At 34.3% G+C, this 11921-nt stretch overlaps 1 protein-coding gene across 2 annotated transcripts in view; it reads left to right on the top strand.

The window, feature by feature from the left end:
• Positions 1-420: 420 nt before the first annotated feature.
• LOC139518971 (uncharacterized) overlaps positions 421-11921 on the top strand; it is a 68610-nt gene continuing 57109 nt past the window's right edge. For both annotated transcript variants that reach the window (XM_071310676.1, XM_071310674.1), the window contains exon 1: positions 421-525. In XM_071310676.1, the coding sequence (XP_071166777.1) occupies positions 461-525 (65 nt within the window). In that variant the 5' untranslated portion in view covers positions 421-460. The remainder of the gene's footprint in view (positions 526-11921) is intronic.

The following is an 11921-nucleotide window of genomic DNA, read 5'->3' as shown; positions in this document are numbered from 1 at the left end:
AAGGTTATTGATTTTTTTTAATGTGATTTGTGCATCGTCATTGTTAAAAATTACAATGCTTTTTTACATAAAGTACGATTATGTTACAAAACTTAATTTTCGAAAAATTTCGACTGTATTAAAATAGCTTACAATAAATGTTCCATATATTGACCTACTTTCAACTGAATTATATTTTTGAAATGCAGTCTTCCATATAAGTAACTTGGAACAATAATTAGTATTTAAGTGCATGTTTTCATATTTAAGTTTTAGAATTAAAATCAACTTGAAGGTTGTTGATATGCAGTATATTAAAAAATAGTATGTAAGTTTACCTATCTATATGTATTGTTACTATTTACGTACCATAAAGTATCAGCCGATTTTTTTAATTTATCATTGTAAAAAACAACTTATGTGTTATATGTTTTATTTCAGATGAAATAATTAAAACTTATAACATCTAAAAGATTGAAGAATGTCGAGAGTTTCCGCCGAACCTGGACCATCCAAATTGAATTTCAGTTCACCAGAAAACTTTAAGTAAGTCTCTGTATCTCGCAATTGAAATACATAGTAAATGTGGCTTTTTGAAATGATAACAAACGGTAGAACGTGCAATGGATTATGAAATATCGAACAAGATAACTGTTCCACGATCTCAAAATAGTAGACTTTATTCACAATAGCTGTTCAAGGGAACTTTATATTTGAAAGGCTGTATAGGGATTAGATCATGATCATTTGCTGTGTCTACCAGTCATTTTCATATATTTACTACAACCATTTGCGAAAGAGATGTTTTGCTATGCCCGACTGTTATCTTTTTATCTGTCTAAAATCTATAATCGGTGACTATGGCTACATATTGTATTCTGGCCAGCCAGAAGATAGCAACAATGTCTAATTTCTAACTAGCCTCAAAATGGGTATTCTTTTGTTTATCAACAGACGAAAATGCGGTCATGAACGTTAAGAACCAGTCAGTCGAAATTATTCATATAAGGGTATATCTTTTCCTTATTGTCCTTAGCGCGTTCATAACAAAAAGTTTGTAAAAAAGCAGTCGTGCGATGAAGTTTTGTCGAATTGTAAAAGAAAAGGTTGAAAATTATTAAGAGTTTATAGTTTTCTAAAGTTTAGATCTTGTTTCAAAGTTGCAATATTTTAAATGAATAATTGTTAAGACAGTATAACTGTATATATAAATATGTTTACAACTCGTCTAAACATCAATCCAACAATGTTAGATCTGTAAATTTGCTTTTGCAAATTTTTTGTTCTTCCCTCGCCTGGATTCGAATTCATGCTACTGAGATCCCGTGACACCAAATCGCTTGCACTGTAGCCGTCCCGCTAGACCACACGACCACCTGGGCTTCATAAAAATGAAGCTTTCGGTGGCCAGGTGTTACCTTTCGACGTCAGTTTTAATCTAGCGTCGTACTACAGTACATTATAAATAAGGCATGATATATAAACCAAATTCAGAGATCTAACATTGTTTGGTTGATGTCTAGACGAGTTGTATATACATAATGTACACAGCCATGTATCACCATCACTGCTGGTGGTGATCCGATGGATAAATCTGTTGTAGAGTTGTCACTGGCTCAGACGTACTTATAAATAAAAATATATATATATATCCCGGCGAGGGAAGAACAAAAAATTTGCGAATGCAAATTTACAGATCTAACATTGTTTGGTTGATGTTTATATATATATAGTAATTAATTGTGACAAAAATTTTATTCCATACTTTCTTTTGTTTTTGTTAATATTTTATTTTTATTATACAATATTCTTCAATTTTATCTATTTTACCAATTTGTAATGAAAAGTAATGTACTGTAAAGGAGGCATTACATCAATTTTTAACTAAAGTAATCATTACATTACATGTAATTGTAATTCAGAAAATGTGCATTACAAATTACTTTGCATTACATCCAAAAAAAGTAATATTACAATGCATTACAATTACATAGATGAGGATACAATTGGATATTTAAAACCAGAGAACGCCAAGCCTGGTCGATTGTATCTTCTTCCTAAAATACACAAGGTTAACAAACCTGGTAGACCCATTGTATCTGCCAACGGCCACTCGACTGAGAAAATCTCGGAATTTGTAGACTTTCATTTAAGATCTCATGTAGAAAATCTTCCTTCTCACATTCAAGACACTACAGATTAGCTTCGCAAAATGGAATCCATGAACCCTCTTCCTCCGGAAACCCTCCTTGTCACTTTTGATGTCACCTCATTGTATACCAACATACCTCATGATGACGGAATACAATCGTGTAGGGAAATATGGGACTCGCGCAACACTTTAGAACTACCTACCGAATGTTTAGTCCAACTGCTTACTCCGGTCCTGAAATGCAACAATTTTACCTTTAATGGTGAGAATTACCTTCAAATAAACGGGACAGCGATGGGGACGAAAATGGCACCGTCTTACGCCAATATTTTCATGGGCAAATTAGAGAAACAAATTATTTTAACATCTTTATCCAAACATCTGTCTTGGTTCCGTTTCATCGATGATGTTGACATGAATGGATTGAATCCCAACAAAAATTGGATGCTTTTATCAGACATGCAAACAACGCCCACCAGTCAATTAAATTTACATATGAAATATCCGACTCTCAGATATCTTTTTTAGACACAACTACATCTATAAAGGACGGTGTCATATCAATAGACCTCTACTGTAAACCTACAGATAAACATCAGTACCTTTCTCCCCAAAGCTGTCACCCCAAACACTGTACAAAAAGTATCCCGTACAGTCAAGCTCTCAGAGTAAAGCGGATTTGCTCCTCTGAGGAGGCTGTCACTCAGCGGTTACAGGAACTTCGCGGATTTTTAATCAAACGAGGTTATAAGAAATGGGACATAGATAAGGGGTTTGCGCGTGCTAACAATAACAGCCGCAATGATCTGTTACAGTACAAAAAGAAGAGGCGCAGCAAAATAGTTCCATTTGTTTTAACATACAATCCCACCTTTACTAACCTTTCACGTTTGATCCGTGCCAATTGGCAAAGTATTGCCAATCACCCAAAATTATGCAAAATCTTTCCGGATCCTCCTGTCTTAGCTTTTCGGAGACCAGCAAGGCTTAAAGACTTATTTGTGAAAGCTGCCGTCTCCTCTAATAAAAGCTGTTCAACTACAGGATTGTGCAAGTCATGTGGTAACAAACGATGTCTGACTTGCCAACAAATACTGAATACTCAAACATTTACTTGCCACTCCACTGGGTCTGTGTACACAATATTGTGTAATGTAACTTGCAAAACCCAGAATGTTGTATACATTCTTCAGTGTCGATGTGGCATGCAGTATGTTGGCGAGATAGAACAGCCATTCAAAAAACGCATGAATGGTCATCGTAGTGACTACACCTGCAAGCCCGACCTCCCCGTAAGTCGTCATTTAAGATCATATGGGCACGCCCAAGCTGATCTTAAAAAACTTACCATCACCATCATTGATCACAACGAGGACTAGTCAAAGGCCGACAGACTTGCTAGGGAAAGTTTTTGGATATGAACGCTCAGGACAGTTTCCCCATAGGGCATTAATGAAAAAACATAGAAGAGTCACTCATTTTCCCTACCATCACTAATTTCCTGCAATCACTTGTGTCCAGTAACTCCGCCTCCGTACTGGACTCTTACACTTTTCAGGAATTTTTGAATTATACTAGTTTTAATTACAGTTGGCAGAGATGTGTAAATACGCAGCCACGTTCTATTACTTAACCTTAGTAAAAATTTATTACTCATTTTTCTTATCATCAAATTACAAATTTTTGGGATGTTTAAATACGCAGTCTCTGTTGCAATTGCTCTACCGTTGTCATATTTTAAATATTATACCAGCTTAGATCGGTCAGGACTGTTTATTGGGACTGTATTTCCACGCAGTTGTTTAACATCTCAACTGTCACCACCTTTGGGAATTGAGAGTTGTGCCAGTTCACATCGTAAATAACTATTTTTATTGTGGCATATCTTTGTAGTCTTTGCGCCGTGTTTGGAAATTTTAAAATTGTTCCAGCGTTCGCTTAAATTGTATAAATTTCAAGATTTTGATAGAGTCTTAATTTGAATTGACATTATTCATTTGTCATCGTGCAATTACCGAGGAAGGATATCTGTTATCCGAAATAACTTACATATTGTTCGTTTTATTGTGTTTTTGGTGATGTTGTACCCTTTTAGACTTGTTATATATTATATTGTGTAGTGTACTGAATCATGTTTATATGATCCATCGACCCGTAAGATTTATCGTTGACTATTTATTCAGTCATTTATTATATATACATTTTGTATATACAAGTCTAAATTGAAAACTACGTTCAAACCTATGATTGCGTTGGATAAAAACTGCATTTTTTATACGTGTGCATGTAAAACAAATTTCGTTGTAGAAGGGTCTAAATACAGCACAAACAACATTTTCCAAAAGACCAAAAATGAAAAAGTGTATTTAAACAAAACGCATTTGACTAACAGGTCGAACAACTGATGTTCTTTAACCTTGCTGACTGCCATTGGCGATTGCCAAATAAAATTGATCACAAGATGTAACAAAATTAGTCCAGCAGATAAGTGCAATATATGAAGGAATTGTGCACTTCTTGTTAAAAGCACCAAACTTTGTTCAAACATACTTCTATCTATACTATTCAATTTTAGATATGGAGGCAAGCTGGAAATATAGTTAACTTCCGGTAAAATCCAAAATGGCGGATGCATGTTTAAATATCAACTTTTCAAAATTCTCTTTCAATTTTTTTAGTTTAAACTAAAAGAACTGATGTTTTAATTGATCTGAATCGTATTAGATGGGTTTCAGTGTTGCTGAAGCAGCAATTTGGATGAGTTTGGTTAACTTCCGGTCGAAATTTCATGTCAAAATTCAGGAAAAATGTTGATTTTTAATTTGCAAAAAGTGAGAGAAATGGTGTAATAGAATCAGGTATTTATTTCTTTGGAGATCATTAAAATTCAATTGATATGGTGAACACTACTGTTTCATTATTACATTTGAATGAAGATAGACATACACTTCGATAAATCAAGAGTCTAAATAACAATTGAAAGATGAGCTCTTAAAGATTTAAACTTATTGAGGCATCAGATAATCGAAGACCAGGTAGTTCGTCCCCAAATGTTGAGGCGGTTGACTGGATTTTAGTTCATTTATATGCTTTGGAATTTAATGTGACATCCATTTACTCCGAATTAGTACACCATTTGTATAGGGACCAGCTAGTGACCACATCCGGTTGCAGGAATTTCTCGCTGCATAGAACACCCATTGGTGGCATTCGGCTATTGTCTGCTCTTTGGTCAGTTTGTTGTCTCTTTGATATATTCCTATTTCTATATTCTCAATGTTAAATCTATAATTTGTCAAAATATGACAGACAAATAGCTGCAATGCCCTACACCCTCAAATTGTATCAATATTGGTGCTAGATATATTACTTTGGTTGGAAATCTCGTTAAATACAAAGAACTTCCATGTTTACCGTCTACGACCCATCTGTATACACAATATGATGGCAGGGGTCTTCCACGTACTACGTACAAAAACAATGCCACATGGCATAAGACCTGCCATCTAAACATAGAACGCAAGAGAGCTAAAATAAGACATCAAAAGGATACAGATGATATGTAAACAAAACAGGCAATCGGAGCTGGAAACCCACCCACACCGTCATTGTGTACAAATGCTTCAGTTCACAACTTTATTAGAGAAGCTCAGTGCTGGGGACCTCTTTGTACAAGAAACGAAATATCATGTCCAATGTCTTGCTTATCTTTATCGACAGGCATCAAAAGTCTCTAGTGAAGATGAGACTGAATAAGGAAGAGACGCACGAATAAGCCATGAAATCGCATTAGCTGACATCATCAGCTACAATGAAGATTCCATAACTGAAGAAGATTTAGCACCAGGATTCAAGATGTCAGGTTTTTTCTATAGGCGAATAAGGAATCTAGATGTTGACATTGAAGACAGGGTTAATAATTCAAGATAAAAGAATAGACTGTTTGCCTGTGAGAGAGCTTTCACATGTTTGACATGGATGGAGATTTGTCTCAATGGCACTCATACAACTTCTTATATCTAATGCTTGCTTATTTACCTGATATTCAGGAATAAAAACAAGGGAAAGAGAATTAACTTGCTATCAAAGATAATATAGAACCGTCGTTTCAGAAAGCAGGTGATGATGCCTTTGATTAAAACTAAATGCAGATTTATAAAGCAGTAACAATAATTCGCAGTGACATGTTTATTGTTACATTTTGGTTTGACGGTAGTTTTCCAGTGAACTGGGAGGAGAATAATGTTCCAAGATCTCTTGTAGCTCTTGTTAGTATGTTGTTGTATGGACAATATATAGCAACCGACTCTTATAAGCAGGAAACACTAACGATTGCTTGGATATTTATATTTAACAGCTACAAACGAATCCTTAACGTTAACTCTCCAAAGATCCGTCATCATGCATCTGAAGAAACATATGCACTTAGAAATAATGGTTCACTGTCTGACAGAACACATGAAATAAACATGTTGTTAAGTCGGATGGAGGCACTGTTAACAGATAACCCGTTAGCCCTCCGAAGAATAGATGGATGACAGCTTGACAAGAAATGGCAAGACATGCTAAAGAGTTTGAGAAGAGGGCGAAAGATACCAGAGGGACAGTCATATATATCGATTTCTTGATGAAGAGAACACAACTGAACATGAGCAGAAACTAAGAGCTCAAATGTCGTTTATCCATGATGTAGGTTCTGTTGCAGAAGAGATAGGAAATCAATTTCTTGAAGACAGCAACGTACTGCTTGTTCTGTATACAAATTAAAGATATAGCTTCCGCAGCAGTTGTTGATACTATTCGTCGTTCGTTGAATAGAAAAGGGACTTTCCGATTTGATTTTCCTCTGAGTTTAGTATTTTTGTGATTTTACTGTTTAGAACCATTGACAAGATGTAACTTTTGTAGACAATATAAAGATTGACAGTACAAGGAGACGTTGTCAAAGGCAATCATGCTAACCACTAAACTGATAGAGCTTCTCACATGTAGATAAAAACAAAACAGAGCTCATTCATTTTCTGTCAAATTAACAGATGGATGAACACATTTTCGAGATGAGAATTATTGCTACAGTTGTTACCGATGTATTAGTACTTGTTTCATGTCATTGTGACAATGCAGCTGATATTTATGGGTTGCCTTGGGACTGGAAACCACTTCGTATACATTTTAATTCATGAGCTTGCTAACTTTTTAGGACAAGAAAAAGCATATGCATTGCCTGTTTTCCATGCATTCACTGTATTCGACACTGTGGCATAGATCGCTGGTTAAGGTAAAAAAAAACCAGGGGATACATGAATGGTATTGAATGGTGTCACAAGAGTATACACCGTTATGAGAGACCAGGGTTGCGTCCAATATCGTAGCAGCTACGTAGTGCTACGTAGATGTGTGTCTACTGAACGAGTAGCTAATCTAGCTGCTATCTATATCTATGTTGCAGCTAGGCTAGCTACACGTTCAATAGTCATACATCTACGTAGCCCTTTGCAGCCTCTACGATATTGGACGCAACCCATGTGAGTACTCTGTGAATGTCGACACCACTATCACGCAATTAATCGAACGATTCGTTATGCTGATGTTTGATCGAACAATATCAATGGTCAAGGATATTTAACCTTTTTTTGGACAACATTGCTTTTTTTTTATCAAACATATGTATTTTGTCTCTAAATTACGTTTACTTGTGATATTTTTTACCGGAAGTGACAAATTTCTGAATAAAATACCCCGAGGGTTTCAAAGAAATGATACATTATTTCAAACCATGAATACACAATAATATTATAGTCTACACAGCAAACTTTGGCTACCAGCTGTGAGATTTGAATAACCATTAATCAGTTATCAAATATATGTCCGCCATTTTGATGATAAAACCGGAAGTGGATAAAATCAAGCTTGCCTCCATATATAATTTTGTTTAGAATGGTCCAAACTATGTTTCTACCAAATTTTATGCTTTTAAAACATAGTGCACAATTGTTCACCTATCTGCTGGGTAACCATTAATCAGTTATCAAATGCATGTCCGCCATTTTGATGATAAAACCGGAAGTGGATCAAATCAAGCTTGCCTCCATATCTAATTTTGTTTAGAATGGTCCAAACTGTTTCTACCAAATTTTATGCTTTTAACACAAAGTGCACAATTATTCACCTATCTGCTGGACTAAATGGATCATATATATATAATATATATATATATACAACTCGTCTAAACATAAACCCAACAATGTTAGATCTGTAACTTTGATTTCGCAATTTTTTTGTTCTTCCCTCGCCGGGATTCGAACCCATGCTACTGAAATATCGTGACACCAAACCGCCTGCACTGTAACCGGCGCGCTAGACTACCTGTATGTTACAATACAAAGTAAAAGGAGTTTCTTGGTACACACCAATAGGACAACACCGTGACGACTTGAAAATAAAGAAAAATATGACATTAAATTATGTATCAAACGACGAATTATATCAATAATATTGATCAAGGTCAGAGCAATGGCTGCCAGTTAAGAAAAGCTATTATTATACTAATATTGTTTATTTTGCAAGTTGATGTCGTAACTGCATATCAAAACTTTAAAATTCAGCGGTCGATATCAGAGTGTTACATGTAGCTATAATTTCTTTTTCATGTGATATAGCTGTCTTTGATATTTGTATATCTTTAAAGTTTCAATCTACTCAGATATAAGGTGTTAATACTGCATATACCAGATCTTTTGTTGACCGTTAAATGTATTATTATTTTATTTATTTCGCATGCGCCAGTTTAAATGGCAGTGAAAATTTTCGTTTTTGAATTATGATATTAAAATGCGTAAAACTTGTAAATATGCAGCATTAGTTATTTTCATTGGATTTAAATGTGTGATTAGTAATGCCAAAAAAGACTGACAAAAAAATCAAAAAGGACAAAAAACGAAAGAGGGAAAAGGCTAAAGGAAATAATTCATATGAAGACTCGACAAGTGATAGTTCTTTGTTTACAAAAGGAAAGAAGAAAAAGTGTTCAGGTGACATAAAGGGTGACGAAAACAAGGTATTTTTAACAGATACATTAAGTGAGGCCTTCTCGTGTCTTTACAACAACTCACCTACTATTAATTACGATCAAAATACAAACATGAACAATTCAATTAATCAGAGATTTAGTCAATACACACCCATTCAATCAAGTATACCAAATTTCCAGTACCATGACCAGCCCTATCAGTTTCAACAATACCCGATTCCAACACCGCCACCCCCATCCCTGCCGCATCATCTAGCAACAAACGGAATGGAGATGATACTAAATGAATTGTGTAAAAAAGTTGATTCGATGGAAACAAAACTCAACAAGCTAGACTCTATTGAAGAGCGATTAAACAAATATGAATTGAAATTTAGTGCTGTTGATGTTGATATGAAATCCTGCAAAGACAGAATAAGCACGCCTGAACATAGTGCCCAATGTATGTCCAATATAAAGGATGAACACCAAGCTATTAAAAAGAAACTTGAAAAGGTGTCTGAAAGCATAGAAACCTCAAAAACAGTTAACTTAAATGTGAAAAATAGACTTGTCAACGTTGAAAAACAAAACTTTAGCAATAATCTTCTGTTCTTTGCTATCGATGAACAAATTGAAGTTACTGAAATGGATACCGGAATAAACGGGGCACTGGGTGATTCAGAGGAGGCGAATGTGGCGGAAAAAAGCACCGGTAAACTGCATCAACATTATTACAGATTTTCTCGAGCAAAGGTTGAACATTAAAGATGCTAAAACGCGCATAAAACTCGAAAAGCCTATAGAATTTGTAGGAAAAAGACGAATGCCGAAAAACCGAGAACACTAGTGGTTAAATTTGCTGGATTCGGTGATAGAGTAACGGTACGAAAAGCTTCGGGTCGCTTAAAACAAACAAGTTTTGGAAAGTGATAATTGTAATAAATGTTCATTAAATGTGTGCTCATGAAATATCTCTAAAGGTCAATGGCGGAAACTAAAAGATAAAGAATGTTTAATGGAAATAACGAATTGTGATATCGTATGCTTAAATGAGTGCTGGGTCAAATGCCCGACGGAATTTGAATTAAATGGTTATGATAAAAAGTTTTTTTATAGGAAAGTGCAATGGAGGAGGAGTAATTGTTTTCTATAGAAAGCGGTTGAATCTTGTATATTGAAGTATTGAATTGATGTGCTATTAGATGTCGGTCATTTAAAGACGTATCAACCGTATCATATACGTTGACGTATCCGCATCTGCAGATATACCAACAAACAGTATGTGATCTCGAGCTTTAATTTTATGTACTTGTAATAATGCAAATGGGCAACTGATTAATTTCTAATGCAAAACTAACAAAACAATGAGGAAATGTCGAGTTTTTGTTGAACATGTAATCCGACTTTTAAAGATATTCCGGATAGTTTGAACAGTTTACAGTTATAGGCGAGTGACTTTAACCATAAAATTAGATTTTTAATGCACCTACCTAACACACGGCTAAATTATATATCATTTGAAAGCTACACATCTGTACTATCTGTTTTGCCCGGTCGTAAAAAAATCGTACGGTGCAATTTCCGTCAAATCAAGATCAAAGGCCAAGGACGAATAATTGCATATTTTCTAAGATTTCAGCCTGATTGCATAATATGACTTTTATATACTAAATTCAAATATGCAAACAATTTAAATCTTTAGCAGAGAGATTAACAGTCATTATTCAAATGCATTTTTTAATATTTAAAGTGTTTTTTTGACAGAGAGCACATGTTTCCTGAAATTCGAGTAAAAGTGAACAAAATGTGTGAAAACCCAAATTTTTCTTTCTCGTGCAAAAGCTAATCAACTAAAACTAAGTAAAACCCTGTAATAACTATCAAAGAAGTTTTTGACATCATAAAATTTCCTAAAATTATGCTTACTTCTAATCAAACAGCAAATCATAACAACTCATACAGTTGCCCAAAATACCGCCATCTGCGAAAAAACAGCTTTTAAGCATTTTTTCCTATTTAAACATTGTATGTGGTCAATATAAGATTTAATAAATAAATTTTTAAGAATCTGAAAAATTTAGAGTGAAAAAATATGTGCGCGAATCATCTTATTGCTTGAAATAAAGGGGCTGAAAATAAGAGATTGCAATCTGCATTGTACATGTAACTACCAGACTGAAATAAACATATTTCGACTTTTCTAATTGTTTGATTTGTAGCATCATTATAAATATTGATGTAGTGAAAAGACCTTTTATTTATTTAATGTGAATTGAAAATTTAGACCAAAATAAATAGAAAATAAATTGATGAAAATTGAAATTTCAAAGAATTTCAAAAACTAGTAAACACATTATAAAACTTGACTACTTCATTGCTTAAATTGCGTTGTTCGTTGTTTACATGCATTAATTCATCAAATAAGAATAATTTTGAAGAAAAAATATCCATTAATACGCAACGATTCTAGTTACAACTAGACTTCCTGAATAGCTTGAATGACTAGTTCATTTTTCATACGAGGATGACTTCATGCAAGAGTTGCTGATGACGACTGAAAAGAAGTTATCATTATCTTGAAACTTTACTTCCCATTATATAGATGATGTCATCTCACTAAATAGTGCAAAATTTGTGACAATGTTGGACTCGTATTTTCCATTGAAATTGAAAATAAAAGACTCAACAGATATAGTTTACTCTATCTCGTATCTTGAAATCGATGATGAGGGTTGGTTGAGAACAAGTTTTACGACAAAAGAGATGAGCATAAAACAA

The sequence above is a fragment of the Mytilus edulis genome, chromosome 4 (genome assembly GCF_963676685.1).
Source record: "Mytilus edulis chromosome 4, xbMytEdul2.2, whole genome shotgun sequence".
Classification (NCBI taxonomy): Eukaryota; Metazoa; Mollusca; class Bivalvia; order Mytilida; family Mytilidae; genus Mytilus; species Mytilus edulis.
Note: the sequence above shows the minus strand (reverse complement) of the source record. Positions and strands in the feature narration are given on the sequence as shown.